The 20,001-nt window shown below is 40.5% G+C and overlaps 1 protein-coding gene across 15 annotated transcripts in view; it reads right to left on the bottom strand.

Moving 5' to 3' along the window:
* The window catches only part of neb (nebulin), a 266,346-nt gene that overhangs the window by 134,592 nt on the left and 111,753 nt on the right, over positions 1–20,001 (bottom strand). For all 15 annotated transcript variants that reach the window (XM_067987151.1, XM_067987136.1, XM_067987143.1 and 12 more), the window contains 15 exons: positions 17,497–17,601; positions 14,987–15,094; positions 14,578–14,889; positions 13,282–13,485; positions 13,076–13,180; positions 11,546–11,653; positions 11,101–11,412; positions 9,136–9,339; positions 5,463–5,567; positions 5,266–5,373; positions 4,813–5,124; positions 2,539–2,742; positions 1,031–1,135; positions 834–941; positions 381–692 (listed from right to left, as the gene is read on the bottom strand). In XM_067987151.1, coding sequence (XP_067843252.1) covers positions 381–692; positions 834–941; positions 1,031–1,135; positions 2,539–2,742; positions 4,813–5,124; positions 5,266–5,373; positions 5,463–5,567; positions 9,136–9,339; positions 11,101–11,412; positions 11,546–11,653; positions 13,076–13,180; positions 13,282–13,485; positions 14,578–14,889; positions 14,987–15,094; positions 17,497–17,601 — 2,712 coding nt within the window. The remainder of the gene's footprint in view (positions 1–380; positions 693–833; positions 942–1,030; positions 1,136–2,538; positions 2,743–4,812; positions 5,125–5,265; positions 5,374–5,462; positions 5,568–9,135; positions 9,340–11,100; positions 11,413–11,545; positions 11,654–13,075; positions 13,181–13,281; positions 13,486–14,577; positions 14,890–14,986; positions 15,095–17,496; positions 17,602–20,001) is intronic.

Here is a 20,001-nt window from a genome sequence, read left to right as displayed (position 1 = left end):
CCAAATATGCGCTCTTTGAATAAAAAGAGGGCTATTGCCCAGGTTTGCTGATACACCACTCAAGATTATCAAATGAACTTTAGTCACACTTTCAATGCTTTCCGTGCCTATATCACATCGTTCTGGTCTGTCAGACACGTCCACTGTAATATCTGTAGTCAATGTCATCGACCAGGGGCTGGCATTTGTTGACCAACAGGAAGCCAATGAGAACACAACTTGGCTCAAATGTTCACATTTTTATCTTTCATACAATGGCCAATTGAACCAAATCCACACCCTTGTAAATCCTTTATTAAAAAGGATGGTATTCCCTAAATTTTCTGACCAACTTCTCAAGAATTTTCAATAGAATTTTTACATTTCTAGGAAGTACTCACATCACTCTGCAAATCATAAGCCTTCCGTGCCTGGATCACATCGTTCTGGTCTGGCAGACAGGTCCACTGGTGTAGGTGATGTCTGTAGTCAATGTCGCTGACCAAGGTCTGGCATTTCTTGGCCAACAGGATGTCCAGCATGTCGACTGGTATGTTGTACTTGGTCTTAGATTTCTGAAAATCCTTCTTGTACTCCCTGTCACTCTGAATCTTGGCTACATGCATGGACCAAACCATTTTGGGATCATCCTGAATGTTGCGGCATCCAACATGGTGACCAAGCTGCTTGCGGTAGGCTGTTTTGTATTTGTACTGTTAAAATAAATTGTCAGTGCCAGTTTATTTGTAAAGTTTGTTTAAATTAGTACAATAGACGTGAAGGAAAAATCTATACAAATGTCCCAAAAAATCTATGTAAAGTTAAAATAAAGTAATAACAAAAAAATCACTTACATCACTGGCAATATCTCTTGATGCTTTAGCAGCCTTAATAGAGATAGCATCAGAACGTAAATCGTATCCTTTTTTCTTTGATTCTTCCAGTGCATGTCTATAATGGTTCTAGACATAAAAATGATAAATAAGTACAGTATTCACAATGGAATATATAATATTGTTTGCTCTTTTAAAAACCAATTATGCATACTTACATTGCTAAAATTTAATTGGTTCTGGCTTGCCAACACAAACTCTGGTGCGTCTGGCATGATGTGGACTTTAATCTTGTCTCTCTCCCATGCTTCAGTGTATAAATGCTGCAGAGAGATTTTTTAAAAAAATGTTAATGCAGGGATCTGGAGAACTACACTCGTAAATAACTATCAATTAAATTATTCATGTAACACATTTTCTCACACAGTTAATAGATATTTCCTGTGTTCGAAGGGTTAAAGTGGCATATACAGAAGGGAATGATTATGTAGATAACTGGAGAATTTTTTGAGGTAGAAGAAACTGGAACAGGAAAGGTGGTCTACACTTTACCAGATGGCAAGTCAAGCTGGTGGCACAAACATGAGAACAATAGTGGGAGTGATTAAAACTGGGTTTTGAGGCGGTGGGAGGAGGAGACGAGGCAATACTTATAGAAATATATTATTTACCAAATAGGAATGACTGATCAGGAGGTAAGAGCTATCATTGTTCAGAACCATGAAAGAGATGTAAATATCCCCATTTTTCAATCAATCCTTTCTTATATTCATAGCAGCAGAGTACAAAATGGAGGCAACTGCAACAACCGTACATATATTACAAATTTGGGTCTAATGCTTGCAGTGATCACAGGAATATCTTGAAAAGTTGTACTGGGACACCAGTGGGCAACCCCTGAGCTTTCCAACGGCCCAATGCATGAACCGACTGTGTATTACCAACATTTGGTGTTTTCACTGCATGTACCAGCATCACCGGTTCAGCGGGTGGTTTGAACTTCTGAGCCCAAGGCATTGAGCTCTAAGCAAATGTTTTGTCTGAAAAAGGATCCCACAGGTCACGGAAACAGCAAGTGAAGCTCTGTTGCTGGTAGAATGCCATCTAATGCTTTAGGAATTAAATTTTGTTCTTTGTCTCTGTTCTGTTTGTCCACGTAGATAATGGTAGCTTTATCCATCATGGACCCAACTTATTTCAACAGACAGGCAATATTTTAACATGCTGATTATGCAAAATATAATCAAAGGTATTTTCTTAAAAGGATGAAATCAATCTAATTGGAAAATATACTATGATCCTGTTTATACAACATGAACAAATTATTGATTTGAGATGTAGTTTTGTGACCAAGCTAAGATCAGTCATAGGGACCAAATGCAGCAAAAGGCCTTTCCAGAATTCATCTATGGTCCCACAGAACTTTACATCAGTCAGAGATGTTAACATGATGCATGCAGCTTGATTTTGGTGTGTTTTTATTTGGTTGAATTATTTACACTTTTTTTAGCCAATTTCTTCTCCCATTGAAAATCATGGGACCTATTCCAGTTGATGTAATTTACACTTTCACTGTTCTCAGACTCCTATTATTAGTCAGTAGAAGTCGGTGAGTGGACTGGTTATGAAAGAAGTCCAGCTATAAGATATAGATCATAAGTAACACGTGAAAGCATAATCTACATACGATGATGCAGGCAATTTCTTGCATTAACAAGCAGTTTACCTGGTTGAGAATGTGTGAATTAGCCTTTGCCAGGGCTAAAGGCATGGAATCAACCAAACTGGTGAACTTGAAAGTGTCAGGGGGCTGACGGTAATTTTTCTCACTAAGGATGTTTCCAGCTTTCTTGACGTTTTCAACTTCCAGAGATCCGCTTGGGGTCCAGCCAATGCCTTTCAGCCACTGAAGATCAGACTTGTACAGGATCTGTTTTACACAAATAAAATTTTCCCAGTGAAATTAATTGCAAAGACCATTTTCTCTCTTTACCCAGTCTGCAAAACTTAATTCATTTGAACTGCTTCCAAGACTATCTTTGTACATTAGAAGCTTTTATTTAACACTGATTTTGAAATCTACAGTACTTGATGAGTAATATTATGGAGAGAAATATCATATTACAAACACACCAAACAGCTGGATCTTTCTACAGAATCATTGATCAAACATAACTCTGTCAAAAACTGTTGAGATATTTACTATGTCTGTTTAATTCTTCACTTGCAGCAATTCAGTAACTCATTATGGATAATGATAATGTACTAAAAAGATAGAGACACTGCAAAGATATATAAATATTTTTTTTCTTGGACAATTTTGTGCCTAAGCTGTGTTTGTCAGCTTTATGGAGCCTTTCATTTTTTTTCTCCATAACTTAAGGTTAATTTTTGCAAGCTCCACTCTTGACACAGAGCCTTGCTACATGAGAACGTGGACAGGGTTAAAACACTAGGGTTGATCATGTGACCTACACTCCCATTTAATGAGCAACTGAGCTGGAAGCTCCACTTTGCCAAATTTACTCACATGACAGCATCAAAAACTCAGAAAACAGACGTAACAATCAGTCCGTTCATAGAAAATGCACTCTCTAGTTTGTTTCAAAAAATATGTCTTAACCCCAAAAGCAAAGAGAAGTATCCTCTGCTTCCATTTTTCACATGTGTCATCCAAACAACTTCTGAGTGAGACTGCCAATTGCTGCTGAATTATCAGTTTTGTGCTGTGAAACTGGGTTAATACCATCCAATCTCCCTGTTTTCATTTTAATGGAGAAAGGTACTAAAAACATTCTCCTCGGTAGCAGCAGTAATACAATCAATGCAATGATGCTGTGGGCTACTTGAGTTTCCTGGGCTTCACATAAAGAATTACAAAACAAAACACAGAATTCAAGGAATACATAGAAAAACACTCTTTTCCACCCAGAGGAGGCAAGTTACAGACTTAAATGAAAAATTAGTTTTGTGTAATCAAAAACATGACTAACATTACTGATTGAATTTGCTACTTTGTTTCAGGTGTGGAGTGAGGAAAGGCTCGTCACAGAGGTTTCATGAGTCAGATACTCAGGACTCACCTAACCACAAGTGGTCACACAGGTACTTTAGACAGCTCTGAATTCGTGTGACCATACTTGAAATCTTATACATAGCAACAATGGTATTATTAATGTCACGTCAATGTGACTGCATTAAAACGTTAATTTTAGGGAACCAGGTCTGAATCCGCCTCATACAGCGTGATAATGTCATTTATCTGAAGGCTGTTAAGTGTTTCACATTAAATGAATCTCAACAAGTCTCAATCCAGTGGTACAAATATCCAATCCAAAGATGCAAATAAATCTGGAGCTACTTATCTCAGATTCAAGAATTTTGTCTCAGACAGGGTACAAAGTCTCAGACTTCCACAAAAATGTTTCTACGGGGTGGGAGAGGAATATAAATTTAACAATTAAGCAATAGGGAATGCTTTGGGTTAAAACACATTGGCAGCTTAATGTGGGTTGGGGCACTATTTTGCAGTATCTAACTTTACTCAAGTCTGCTTGATTCAGACAACTGAAAAAAGTTAGAAGAACCTGTCATTTACCAACATTTTGCCGCATCTTAATGCATAGTGCGCAAATTGCGGAAAATATTTCATGGGAGGAAGGAGGCTAGCAAGCTTTACTTTGGTGGCTTCAGTAATGACGGTAAGATAGACTTTAAATCAGTAACCCCAACTGAATATTTTTAGTCTAGAAGTAGCAGTATGACTAAAGTACCACAGTAAGTATTGTTATGTCTGAATAAATACCCAAATTGGTAGTAATAACCAACTGATTTTATTTTCCAGCCCCTCTAGAAAATTACTGTCAAAGAATAACAAAAGGATAGATGAGAAGTGTCATTGTTACAATGTGCTTACACCTTGGTGGGGGTGGGGGTTGGCATCTAGTGTTCTGTACTAATATGCAAGTACCATACCTATCAGTTATAGTCATATACTCACATCACTCTGCAAATCATAAGCCTTCCGTGCCTGGATCACATCGGTCTGGTCTGGCAGACAGGTCCACTGGTGGAGGTAACGTCTGTAGTCAATGTCGCTGACCAGGGTCTGGCATTTCTTGGCCAACAGGATGTCCAGCATGTCGGCTGGTATGTTGTACTTGGTCTTAGATTTCTGAAAATCCTTCTTGTACTCCCTGTCACTCTGAATCTTGGCTACATGCATGGACCAAACCATTTTGGGATCATCCTGAATGTTACGGCATCCAACATGGTGACCAAGCTGCTTGCGGTAGGCTGTTTTGTATTTGTACTGTTAAAGAAAAAATTGTCAGTGCCAGTTTACTTGTAAAGTTTGTTTAAATTAGTACAATGGAAGTGAAGGAAAAATCTATACAAATGTCCCAAAAAATCTATTTAAACTTAATATAAAGTAATAAAAGAAATCACTTACATCACTGGCAATATCTCTTGACGCTTTAGCAGCCTTAATAGAGATAGCATCAGAACGTAGATCGTATCCTTTTTTCTTTGATTCTTCCAGTGCATGTCTATAATGGTTCTAGACATAAAAATGATAAATAAGTACAGTATTCACACTGGAATATATGATATTGTTTGCTCTTTTAAAAACCAATCATGCATACTTACATTGCTAAAATTTAATTGGTTCTGGCTTGCCAACACAAACTCTGGTGCGTCTGGCATGATGTGGACATTAATCTTGTCTCTCTCCCATGCTTCAGTGTATAAATGCTGCAGAGAGATTTTTTTAAAAAAGTGTTAGTGCAGGGATCTGGAGAACTACACTCGTAAATAACTATCAATTAAATTATTGATGTAACACATTTTCTCACACAGTTAATAGATATTTCCTGTGTTCGAAGGGTTAAAGTGGCATATACAGAAGGGAATGATTATGTAGATAACTGGAGAATTTTTTGAGGTAGAAGAAACTGGAACAGGAAAGGTAGTCTACACTTTACCAGATGGCAAGTCAAGCTGGTGGCACAAACATGAGAACAATAGTGGGAGTGATTAAAACTGGGTTTTGAGGCGGTGGGAGGAGGGGAGGAGGCAATACTTATAGTAATATATTATTTACCAAATAGGTATGACTGATCAAGAAGTAACAGCTATCATTGTTCAGAACCATTTTTCAATCAATCCTTTCTTACACTCATAACAGCAAAGTACGAAATGGAGGCAACTGCAACAACAGTATATATATTACAAATTTGGGTCTAATGCTTGTGGAGATCACAGAATACCTTGAAAGGTTGTACTGGGACAAAAGTGGGCAACCCCTGAGCTTTCCTGTGGTCCAATGCATGAACCGACTGTGTATTACCAACATTTGGTGTTTTCACTGCATGAGGTGAGAGTGACTGCCCTTGACACCAAGGCAGCATTTGACCGAGTGTGGCACCAAGGAGCCCTAGTAAAATTGAAATCAATGGGAATCAGGGGGAAAACTCTCCAGTGGCTGGAATCATACCTAGCACAAAGGAAGATGGTAGTGGTTGTTGGAGGCCAATCATCTCAGCCCCAGGACATTGCTGCAGGAGTTCTTCAGGGCAATGTCCTAGGCACAACCATCTTCAGCTGCTTCATCAATGACCTTCCCTCCATCATAAGGTCAGAAATGAGGACGTGCGCTGATGATTGCACAGTGTTCAGTTGCATTCACAACCCCTCAGATAATGAAGCAGTTCGTGCCCGCATGCAGCAAGACCTGGACAACATCCAGGCTCGGGCTTTTTTTTTTTTATTCGTTCACGGGATGTGGGCGTCGCTGGCAAGGCCGGCATTTATTGCCCATCCCTAATTGCCCTTGAGAAGGTGGTGGTGAGCCACCTTCTTGAACCGCTGCAGTCCGTGTGGTGAAGGTTCTCCCACAGTGCTGTTAGGAAGGGAGTTCCAGGATTTTGACCCAGCGACAATGAAGGAACGGCGATATATTTCCAAGTCGGGATGGTGTGTGACTTGGAGGGGAACGTGCAGGTGGTGTTGTTCCCATGCGCCTGCTGCCCTTGTCCTTCTAGGTGGTAGAGGTCGCGGGTTTGGGAGGTGCTGTCGAAGAAGCCTTGGCGAGTTGCTGCAGTGCATCCTGTGGATGGTGCACACTGCAGCCACAGTGCGCCGGTGGTGAAGGGAGTGAATGTTTAGGGTGGTGGATGGGGTGCCAATCAAGCGGGCTGCTTTATCTTGGATGGTGTCGAGCTTCTTGAGTGTTGTTGGAGCTGCACTCATCCAGGCAAGTGGAGAGTATTCCATCACACTCCTGACTTGTGCCTTGTAGATGGTGGAAAGGCTTTGGGAAGTCAGGAGGTGAGTCACTCGCCGCAGAATACCCAGCCTCTGACCTGCTCTCGTAGCCACAGTATTTATATGGCTGGTCCAGTTAAGTTTCTGGTCAATGGTGACCCCCAGGATGTTGATGGTGGGGGATTCGGCGATGGTAATGCCGTTGAATGTCAAGGGGAGGTGGTTAGAATCTCTCTTGTTGGAGATGGTCATTGCCTGGCACTTATCTGGCGCGAATGTTACTTGCCACTTATCAGCCCAAGCCTGGATGTTGTCCAGGTTTTGCTGCATGCGGGCTCGGACTGCTTCATTATCTGAGGGGTTGCAAATGGAACTGAACACTGTGCAGTCATCAGCGAACATCCCCATTTCTGACCTTATGATGGAGGGAAGGTCATTGATGAAGCAGCTGAAGATGGTTGGGCCTAGGACACTGCCCTGAGGAACTCCTGCAGCAATGCCCTGGGCTGATAAGTGGCAAGTAACTTTCGTGCCAGGCAAGTGCAGGCAATGACTATCTCCAACAAGAGAGAGTCTAACCACCTCCCCCTGACATTCAACGGCATTACCATCACCGAATCCCCCACCATCAACATCCTGAGGGTCACCATTGACCAGAAACTTAACTGGACCAGCCACATAAATACTGTGGCTACAAGAGCAGGTCAGGGGTTGGGTATTCTGTGGCGAGTGACTCACCTCCTGACTCCCTAAAGCCTTTACACCATCTACAAGGCACAAGTCAGGAGTGTGATGGAATACTCTCCATTTGCCTGGATGAGTGCAGCTCCAACAACACTCAAGAAGCTCGACACCATCCAGGACAAAGCAGCCCGCTTGATTGGCACCCAATCCACCACCCTAAACATTCACTCCCTTCACCACCAGTGCACTGTGGCTGCAGTATGTACTATCCACAGGATGCACTGCAGCAACTCGCCAAGGCTTCTTCGACAGTACCTCCGAAACCCGTGACCTCTACTACCCAGAAGGACAAGGGCAGCAGGCACATGGGAACAACACCACCCGCACGTTCCCCTCCAAGACACACACCATCCCGACTTGGAAATATATCACTGTTCCTTCATCGTCGCTGGATCAAAATTCTGAAACACCCTTCCTAACAGCACTGTGGGAAAACCGTCACCACACGGACTGCAGCGGTTCAAGAAGGCGACTCACCACCACCTTCTCAAGGGCAATTAGGGATGGGCAATAAATGCTGGCCTCGCCAGCAACGCCCATGTCCCACAAAAAAAAATGTACCAGCATCACCGGTTCAGCGGGTGGTTTGAACTTCTGAGCCCAAAGCATTGAGCTCTAAGCAAATGTTTTGTCTGAAAAAGAATCCCACAGGTGAGGGAAACAACATGAGAAGTTCTGTTGCTGGGAGAATGCCATCTAATGCTTTAGGAATTAAATTTTGTTCTTTGTTTCTATTCTGTTTGTCTACGTAGGTAATGGTCCATCATGGAGCAAACTTATTTCAACTGACAGGCAATATTTTAACATGCTGATTATGCAAAATATAATCAAAGGTATTTTCTTAAAAGGATGAAATCAATCTAATTGGAAAATATGCTATGATCCTGTTTATACAACATGAACAAATTATTGATTTGAGCTGTAGTTTTGTGACCAAGCTAAGATCAGTCATAGGGACCAAATGCAGCAAAAGGCCTTTCCAGAATTCATCTATGGTCCCACAGAACTTTACATCAGTCAGAGATGTTAACATGATGCATGCAGCTTGATTTTGGTGTGTTTTTATTTGGTTGAATTATTTACCCTTTTTTTTAAGCCAATTTCTTCTCCCATTGAAAATCATGGGACCTATTCCAGTTGATGTAATTTACACTTTCACTGTTCTCAGACTCTTATTATTAGTCAGTAGAAGTTGGTGAGTGGACTGGTTATGAAAGAAGTCCAGCTATAAGATATAGATCATAAGTAACACGTGAAAGCATAATCTACATACGATGATGCAGGCAATTTCTTGCATTAACAAGCAGTTTACCTGGTTGAGAATGTGTGAATTAGCCTTTGCCAGGGCTAAAGGCATGGAATCAACCAAACTGGTGAACTTGAAAGTGTCAGGGGGCTGACGGTAATTTTTCTCACTAAGGATGTTTCCAGCTTTCTTGACGTTTTCAACTTCCAGAGATCCGCTTGGGGTCCAGCCAATGCCTTTCAGCCACTGAAGATCAGACTTGTACAGGATCTGTTTTACACAAATAAAATTTTCCCAGTGAAATTAATTGCAAAGACCATTTTCTCTCTTTACCCAGTCTGCAAAACTTAATTCATTTGAACTGCTTCCAAGACTATCTTTGTACATTAGAAGCTTTTATTTAACACTGATTTTGAAATCTACAGTACTTGATGAGTAATATTATGGAGAGAAATATCATATTACAAACACACCAAACAGCTGGATCTTTCTACAGAATCATTGATCAAACATAACTCTGTCAAAAACTGTTGAGATATTTACTATGTCTGTTTAATTCTTCACTTGCAGCAATTTATAACTCCTTATAGTTAATGATAATGTACGAAAAAGATAGAGACCATGCAAAGATGTATAAATATTTTTTTCTTGGACAATTTTGTGCCTAAGCTGTGTTTGTCAGCTTTATGGAGCTTTTAATTGTTTTTCTCTATAACTTAAGGTTAATTTTTGCAAGCTCCACTCTTGTCACGGAGCCTTGCTACATGAGAACGTGGACAGGGTTAAAGTACTAGGGTCAATCATGTGACCTACGCTCTCATTTAATAAGCAACTGCGCTGGAGGCTCCACTTTGCCAAATTTACTTAATTACATACTATGGAGTTTCATGGGCTTCACATAAAGAATTACAACATAAAACACTTAATTCAAGGAATACATAGAAAAACACTCTCTTGCACCCAGAGGAGGTAAGTCACAGACTTAAATGAAAAATTAGTTTTGTGTAATCAAAAACATGACTAACATTACTGATTGAATTTGTTGCACTGTTTCAGGTTCGGAGTCGGAAAGCCTCATCACAGAGGTTTCATGAGTCAGATACTCAGGACTCACCTAACCACAAGTGGTCACACAGGTAGTTTAGACAGCTCTGAATTCGTGTGACCATACTTGAAATCTTAAACATAGCAACAACGGTATTATTAATGTCACGTCAATGTGACTGCATTAAAACATTAATTTCCGGGAACCAGGTCTGAATCCGCCTCATACAGCATGATAATATCATTTATCTGAAGGCTGTTAAGTGTTCCATGTTAAATGAATCTCAACAAGTCTCATTCCAGTGGTACAAATATCCAATCCAAAGATGCAAATAAATCTGGAGCTACTTATCTCAGATTCAAGAATTTTGTCTCAGACAGGGTACAAAGTCTCAGACTTCCACAAAAATGTTTCTACGGGGTGGGAGAGGAATATAAATTTAACAATTAAGCAATAGGGAATGCTTTGGGTTAAAACACATTGGCAGCTTAATGTGGGTTGGGGCACTATTTTGCAGTATCTAACTTTACTCAAGTCTGCTTGATTCAGACAACTGAAAAAAATTAGGAGAACCTGTCATTTACCAACATTTTGCCTCATCTTAATGCATAGTGCGCAAATTGCGGAAAATATTTCATGGGAGGAAGGAGGCTAGCAAGCTTTACTTTGGTGGCTTCAGTAATGACGGTAAGATAGACTTTAAATCAGTAACTCCAACTGAATATTTTTAGTCTAGAAGTAGCAGTATGACTAAAGTACCACAGTAAGTATTGTTATGTCTGAATAAATACTCAAATTGGTAGTAATAACCAACTGATTTTATTTTCCAGCCCCTCTAGAAAGTTACTGTCAAAGAATAACAAAAGGATAGAAGAGAAGTGTCATTGTTACAATGTGCTTACTGCCTGGTGGGGGTGGGGGTTGGCATCTAGTGTTCTGTACTAATATGCAAGTACCATACCTATCAGTTATAGTCATATACTCACATCACTCTGCAAATCATAAGCCTTCCGTGCCTGGATCACATCGGTCTGGTCTGGCAGACAGGTCCACTGGTGGAGGTAACGTCTGTAGTCAATGTCGCTGACCAGGGTCTGGCATTTCTTGGCCAACAGGATGTCCAGCATGTCGACTGGTACGTTGTACTTGGTCTTAGATTTCTGAAAATCCTTCTTGTACTCCCTGTCACTCTGAATCTTGGCTACATGCATGGACCAAACCATTTTGGGATCATCCTGAATGTTACGGCATCCAACATGGTGACCAAGCTGCTTGCGGTAGGCTGTTTTGTATTTGTACTAAAACAGAGATCAAGCATTTTGTGTTACATTCATTCATCAAGTTTAACTTTGTGAAATTATAGTTTGAAAATTCTAAGTATTGCCATTTCTAATATGGAATTCTTTGACTCAAAATAAACAATTCACTTACATCACTGGCAATATCACTGGATGCTTTTGCTGCCTTAATTGAGATTGCGTCAGCATGCAAGTTATGTCCCTTCTTCTTTGCCTCCTCCACACCAAGTTTGTACAGTTTCTAAGGGAACAATAATAATACACTTAGTGCAAGTCCAAAATTGCCAATTTTTCATCAACTTCTTTGATGTTTTTTTACTTTCCTTTATTTCAGTATCTAACTTTCCTTCATATTGTACAGAAGTTTTCTTCTGTGTGTGATGTAGCTTCCTTCTGGTTGTTAAATTTGAATCTAAAAATGTACTGACTAATTGCTTGCTTATCATTTATTTCATTTTTAAAATATATTTGTAGTCAGGATGTGGGCAATGCTGGCAAAGCAGTATTTATTGCCCATCCCAAGTTGCCCTGAGGATATTAAGAGTCAACCATATAGTGTGAGATTGGAGTCACACGTTGACCAGACTAGGTAAGGGTAGCAGGCTCCCTTCTCTGGCATAAGTGATCCAGTTAGGAACATAAGATCAGGAGCAGGCCATTGAGCCCCTCGAGCCTGTTCAGCCATTCAATTAGACTGTGGCTGATCTGTACCTCAACTCCGTTTACCCGCCTTTGATCCATATTCCTTGATACCCTTACCTTTTGGGGGAGACAGTTCCAGTTTTCCACTACCCTTTGTGTAAAAAAATGCGTCCTAATTACATTCTTAAATCATCTAGCTGTTCACCCCTTAGCCTTCTAATCTCAAGGCAATACAAACCAGGTTAATGCAACTTGTCCTCATAATTTAACCCTTTATGCCCTAGTATAATTCTGGTGCATCTGTGCTGTATCCCCTCCAAGGTCAATATATCCTTCCTGAGGTATGGTACCCAAAACTGATCACAGTTCGCCATATGGGGTCTGACCAAGGCTGTATACAACTGAAGGATAACTTTTGAATTCCAACCCCTTGAGATAAAGGTTGACATTCCATTAGCCTTTTTAATTACTTTTTGTACCTTTGCACTAGCTTTTAGTCATTTACATTTAAATCTCTTTGCTCTTCCACTGCTCCCAGTCTCTCATTATTAAGAAAATATTAGGATTCGTATCTCTGGTCCAAAGTGGATGACTTCACACTTCCCCACATTGAACTCCATATGCCACAGATTTTTATCCTCATTTATTCAAACAATGTCCCTTTGCAACTTCCTTCTCCTATCTACACAACTTACTGTGCCTCCTAACTTAGTATCACCTATAAACTTGGATATACAACTCTCTATATGATGGGTTTTTGTGGCAATCTGAAAGTTTTCATGGTTATTTTTCCTAGTGCTAGCCTACAAATTAGCAGATTATTAAGTTTAATTTCACAATTTGCTATGATGGGATTTGAACACACAACCTTTAAGTTACTAGTCCAGTACCATAAGCATTAGACCACCATACCCATGTTAATCAATATATGCTAACTAGGTTGAACTCCTTTGGCTCCCTTCCCTTTCTGTAGTAAAACACAATGATCAAGTACATCTTCAAAATAGCTTCACATACTTACCTCACTGCACGTGATCTGATTCTGTTTTGCTAATATTATCTCTGGTATATCTGGCATAACGTGAATGTTGGTCTTGTCTGCTTCCCAGGCTTCGGTATATGCACGCTGAAAAATATGTACACACATATTGCTACTTCAATGGGCCAAAAAACACTTACAAAAAAATCTGTAGCTTCAAAGCATTAAACAGAATAAAGTAATCAAACCTTATTCATAATGTGTGCATTATTCTTTGCCAGGGTCAGATCCATAGAGTCAGGCAAGCTGGTGAACTTCAACTTCGTTGGAGACTGGCGGTAATTCGCCTCACTCAGGATCTCTCCAGCTTTTTTAGCTTTGGCCACATCTAATGATCCGAGAGGAGACCATCCAATACCCTTTAGCCACTGAAGGTCAGCTTTGTATAGATTCTGAAAAGCAATGACAAATTCTCTAAATTGTACCTTACTATTTACACAGCTGTATGGAATGAAGTATGACCGAGATTAGGTCTAACCAAAAATAAGTGAAATGGTTAAAGATTCAAGGGAAGGGACAATATCCGTTTCATGTTATTTTATGGCAGGCTTTTTTCATCAACTTTTTGTATTTGATTGCTATCCTGAGCGTGATATTCTTTACGTAATGCAAAATGAGTTTATATTTATGACTTCCTACAGAGTGTGCTTCTGATTTCAAATGGGTCACCTCATTATTGCCACTTGGAGTGCAAGCATTCCCCTATAGGAGGTGGGAGTGAGGGCTGGTGTATTAAAACTATCGGCTCTATCCAGAGGGAATTAAGCTGATCTCTATCTCTGGCAACATCCCACAGCAGTGGCAAGCTGTGAATGGAGGCCCAGAAATATAGAGCAGCAGGTATGCAGGTAAAGGAGGATCAGGCCACAAGTAGTGCCCAGGCTGTTTTATGAGCACCACTGTTCTATGGTGATGTATAGCAAACCTCACCATTCATATACATTTTAATTTTCCAAAGCACTTTTTCATATTGGCAGTATGTTTACAACAATCAACAATTCTTGATACAAACCAATTCTGACTCTGAAGCACCGAATCTAACCTTAATGCATATTAGAGATTGCAACACAATTAGGTGAAGAGAATAAAATTTTACTCCTTGAAAAATTAACAAAGTATCTTTATAATCCTGAGGATTGTCTGTGTCAGTGGATCATTCTTTTCAATTTTTAAAGCGATGCCTGGAAGAAGTTGAACCAAAGCAGTCATTTTCTTAATTTACCATTTTAAATTTATCATCTTCAATATTTCAAAGCTCATTTACAATGCACAGTTGAATTCAAAAAGTACTGACTTGTGGACTAGACCAGGTATAAGCTTCAAGAAATTTTTCAATAGAGGATTACCTCTAAACTGTTAACTAAGGATAATAATCTACATGTAGTATATATATATCATTAATAAACGTATAACTTTTGTTACATTAAATAGTAACTCAAGGGTTAAACTTGGAAAAAGAGCCACCCCGGGCCTCAAGTACTTACATCACTCTGCAAATCATAGGCCTTCTTTGCCTGGATCACATCGGTCTGGTCTGGCAGACAGGTCCACTGGTGGAGGTAACGTCTGTAGTCAATGTCGCTGACCAGGGTCTGGCATTTCTTGGCCAACAGGATGTCCAACATGTCGACTGGCATGTTGAAGTTGGTTCTTGTTTTCTCAAAGTCCTTTTTGTACTCTCTGTCGCTCTGAATCTTGGCTACATGCATCGACCAAACCAGCTTGGGATCATCCTTAATGTTGCGGAAGCCAACATGGTGGCCTAGTTGTTTGCGGTAGGCTGTTTTATATTTGTACTGCATGGTGTGTGTAAAAAAAATCAAATGTTATTTCCACTTCCACACATTTTAAATAAAATTAATAAATAAAACAGAAAAAAAACATTATACATACATCACTAGCAATATCTCTGGAGGCCTTTGCAGCCTTGATGGAAATTGCATCATTTGTTAGATCATATCCTTTCTTCTTTAATTCTTCATATCCAAGTTTGTACATTTTCTGTGAAATAAATTGACAAATTGATGCAAGTGACATAATTCTAACAGATATATTTAGAATTACTTGTGCATAGCAACATTCAAAGCAAAAAGTTCTGTCTCTGGGATACGTTTGGTAAATGAGAACATTCCCAAAAAGCTACACAGAATGCACTAGGATTTATTCTGTAGGGATGCCAAGTGATGACACTGCCCACAGAACTTTGACCAAGCTTTTGATCACCCCTCCTAATGTCTCCTTCTTTATCTTTGCATCATTTTTTGTCTGGTCACACCTCTGCGAAGTGCCTTGCTACGTATTTTTTATAAATGCAAGTTGTCGTTGTTATCGTCTGCTGATAGGGTGTGAATCTGAGAGAAATTAAAGGTGAAAGATAAGCTCCAAAATTGAGCCCCAGATCTGGTCCCACCCAAATTTCCATGATTTGATTGAACACTCCTGGAAGATCTTCACTTTTGCCAGTACAGGCCAGATTCTTCCAAATGGCAGCACTACGTACTTAACACTATGGAAATGTAGTGCTTATGTCGGGAATATTTGGAAGTGCATCACTCATTTTGAAACTAATGACTGTTGATGGAAAATTGAGCACATGAGATACTTTCAAATCACTCAGAGGTGTTTATCTCTGTAACCTCCTTCAGCCCTACATTGCTCCAAGTGCTCTGCGGTAATCCAACTCTGGCATTTTCTGTATCTCCCTCCCCTTTCGCCCCACCATTGGTGGCTGTGCCTTCAGCTGTCTAAGACTTAAGCTCTGGAATTCCCTCCCTAAACCTCTCCGCCTCTCCACAATTCTTTCCTCCTTTAAGACGCATCTTAAAACCTACCTCTTTGACCAAGCTTTTAGTCACCTAGAAACATAGGAACAGGAGTAGGCCATTTAGCCCCTCGAGCCTGTTCCGCCATTCAGTGAGATCATGGCTGATCTGTGACCTAACTCCATATACCCACCTTAGCCACATATCTCTTAATACCTTTGGTTAACAAAAATCTATCAATCTCAGCTTTAAAATTAACAATTGAGCTAGCATCAACTGCCGTTTGCAAAAGAGGTTTCCAAACTGCTACCACCCTTTTGCGTGTAGAAGTGTTTCCTAACTTCACTCCTGAAAGTCCTGGCTCTAATTTTTAGGCTATGTCCCCAAGTCCTAGACTCACCAGCCAGCAGAAATAGTTTCTCTCTATCTACCCTATCAGGTCCCCTTAATATCTTGGAAACTTCAATCAAATCTTTAATCCCTTAATATTTTAAATTCCAGGGAATACAACCCTAGTTTGTGTAACCTCTCCTTGTAATTTAACCCTTGGAGTCCACGTATCATTCCAGTAAATCTACGCTGCACTCCCTCCAAGGCCAATATTTCCTTCCTAAGTTGCGGTGCCCAGAACTGAACACAGTACTCCAGGTGTGGTCTAACGAGGGCTTTGTATAGCTATAGCATAATTTCTACCCCCTTGTATTTTAGTCCTCTAGATATAAAGGCCAGCATTCCATTAGTCTTCTTGATTATTTTCTGTACCTGTCCATGACATTTTAATGATGAAAGTACCCTGATCTATCCTTTTTAGGTCCAAAGTGGATGACCTCACACTTGCCTACATTGAAATCCATTTGCCACAGTTTTGCCCATTCACTTAATCTATCAATATCTCTCTGAAATTTTATGCTTCCATCTACACTGCTTACAATGCCGCCTATCTTTGTTTCATCGGCAAACTTCGATATGTGGCTCTCTATCCCATCATCTAAGTCATTAATAAATACAGTGAATAGTTGAGGCCCCAATACAGATCCCTGTGGGACACCATTAGTCACATCCTGCCAATTTGAGTCCCTACCCATTATTCCTACTCTCTCATTCCTGCCGCCCAACTAATTTCCTAACCAGGTCAATAATTTGCCCTCAATTTCATAATCTTCAACTTTAGCTAAGTCTCTTTTGAGGGACTTTATCGAATGTCTTCTGAAAGTCCATATAAACAACGTCCCTAGACATTCCCCTGTCCACTACTTTAGTCACTTCTTCAAAAATTACTCTCCTCTCTGCCTTTTCGTTTGTTTTAGAATTATTATTTATACTACCTATTCCACCTGAGCCCTCCCCACAATTTACTAGTTTAAAGTCCTGTCCTAATACCTCCTGCTTTGGTGCAGTGTCAAATTTTTGTCTGATTGCACTCCTGTGAAGCGCCTTGGGATGGTTTCCTACGTTAAATGCATTATATAAATCAGGATCACGTTTGCAGTTAATAACATCAAAATTCACCAGCACCAGGAAAATGCAATGTTGACCATTATCTGGGTTAGTGGCTAACTGGAGTAATGTGCACAACAAAGATGAAATTCAGTTGAAGGCTCATCAAATATTAAAAGTACATTGCACCGAAAGGACATTTACCTCACTAATGTTCACAGTGTTTGCTTTAGCCTGTAGGATCTCAGGAATGTCAGACGTGATGTGAATCTTTATCTTGTCCTTCTCCCAAGCTTCTGTGTACAGTTTCTGTTATAAATGTAAAAAAAATGAATTAAAGTGACAGATGTATTAGAACACCATCACCTCCAAGCTCCCCCACAAGTCACACACCATCCTAACTCGGACATATATCACTGTTACTTCATCGCTGGGTCAAAATCCATGGGGATGTTGACATATTGCGAGGCCCTGTGAAACAAGCCGTCGGCGACTTGCCTTATGCACTTGTGTGCAGACGACTGAGAGATCCTGGCGATGTCACCGGTTGCACCTTGGAACGATCCAGAGGCGAAAAAGTTGAGGGCAGTGGTCACTTTAACTGCGACGGGTAATGAGATGCCACCAGGCCCAGTTGGCAGCAGCTCGGCATGAAGGAGGCTGCAGATGTCTGCGACCACCAGGCGACTCACTCTCAGCCTCCGTATGCACTGCTCCTCGGAGAGGTCCAGGAAGCTGAGCCTCAGTCTGTAGACCCTCTGACGACGGTAGTGCCTCCTGCGACATCGCTCTCTCTGCTCTTGTGCAGGTGCCTGTGACGCTGCACTGTGTGGTGGAGCTACAAGTGGCGGAAGTGCATGCCGTGCCTGGCAAGGATGGTGATATTCCTTGTCATCAGATGTACTGGTGAATGCAGCCATCAACGCCACCCCCCACCCCATCCTGATGGTGTCAGTTTGAGGGGGTCCGAAAAGTTGGTAAATATGTGTAAATAGAACAATTCTGAGTGGAAACCAAGAATTTTCAGTCTAAACACAAAGATCTCCCAGCCAAAAGTTTGTCTGAGAGAACTGAGTGCCCTGCTGCAATAATGGGTATAGAGGGATATGGGCCAAGTGCAGGCAATTGGGACTAGCTTAGTGGTATAAACTGGGCGACATGGACATGTTGGGCCGAAGGGCCTGTTTCCATGTTGTAAACTTCTATGATTCTATGATTCTAACTCACCTTTTATCCCCATCTGTCAAACAGGGATTTAAATGTCCAAATGGCTGCTGGCTGAAACACGACTCATTCCCCATGGCGAGTTTCACACAGCACGGGAAACACGCTGAGGCAGCGTTGAAATCACTTGCCTTCATAGCTAATTGCATTTTTGGATTTTTTAACTTGTTTAAATACTTCAATTGCTGCTTTAAATATCATCCCGTCGGCTTTAATTGCCGGCGGGACTTCCGGGTTTGGGAATGGCGCGCACCCCGATGGCTTTGGGTTGTGCTCATTCTTAGGCGTGTTGGAGCTGGGATTTCTACTCGCTCCTGGAAAACACGATTTTCTTTGTGTCCCCCCCCCAACACACCCGTTATTTTGTTTCAAAATTGAGCCCATTGTGTACAGCAGAATTATATCCATGGTAAAACTCCTAGCCAACAACTTTAATACTTTTTAAATATCAACCCACATCAAAACACAAGAACATATTCTCCCTAAAAAAGGAACAGAGCTGCACATTCTTTGTGGCATTCTAAACATTGGAAAGTAATGCTAAACATTAATACCAATAACACCAACATACCATAAACAATGTACAATACAACTATGCTCTCACAAGGCATAAATATAGCCCAATCCATTACATAGAATATATATATATATATAAAACTGAACTCAAGAAAACTTAAAGGGGAAGTATCCACATGCAAGTTGACAACTTTATGGGGTAGAAATATTCAAAGCATTATTTACAGGCCCATGATTTTGTTAAAATAGCATGTTTGGGAGTTTTATACAAGTGCGTTAACCAAGTCAGAGCATTCAAGAGTAATTTTTACCCTATGTGACTAATTCAAGTGGTATCCAACATCATACCAACTACTAAATACATCATCCTTTTCATAATAAAGTTGATGAACAGCTTAAAAGCCATGATTGTACCTTTGAAGCTGTACATCAACATTATTATTTTGAAAATTATAGTGGACTTAGTGGTGAATTGCTACACCCAAGATGGCAGCGGCCGGAGCATCAGCGTAAATGGGGCAGGAAGTGAACCAATGCCATTTTCAAACCCCTTCCACCCTGTTTACCCCAGGAACAGGCAGTTAAAATCAGTCCCAATAAGTCACACCCTGACACAACCATTTCTGACCTGTGAACCTAGAACTATGACAGCTGCTGGTTTCCTGGACGGGTATCAGTTGTACAAGTTACACAGGTGACTTTTACACCAGTGCGATAAAAATAGGGGTGCACACCAACACACCTAAGCGGCCAAAAGGGTAGCAACGCAACCTAACCACACTGAAGACAAGGCAAGGTAGCCCCTCCGTGCCAACACAATTTATTTGACCTTTCAGCAGCCCCCATTGTTCCTGTTGCCACTGCCAACAAAACACCTTGATACATCCATCAACATATGAACCAGTGTAAAATTCTGAAAAATACAAAAATGATTATTTAAATTAAAAGTTGGACCTTATTGCAAGTCTA

This window comes from Heptranchias perlo, chromosome 7 (genome assembly GCF_035084215.1).
Source record: "Heptranchias perlo isolate sHepPer1 chromosome 7, sHepPer1.hap1, whole genome shotgun sequence".
Lineage (NCBI taxonomy): Eukaryota > Metazoa > Chordata > Chondrichthyes > Hexanchiformes > Hexanchidae > Heptranchias > Heptranchias perlo.
This window is presented reverse-complemented; position numbering and strand designations above follow the sequence as displayed.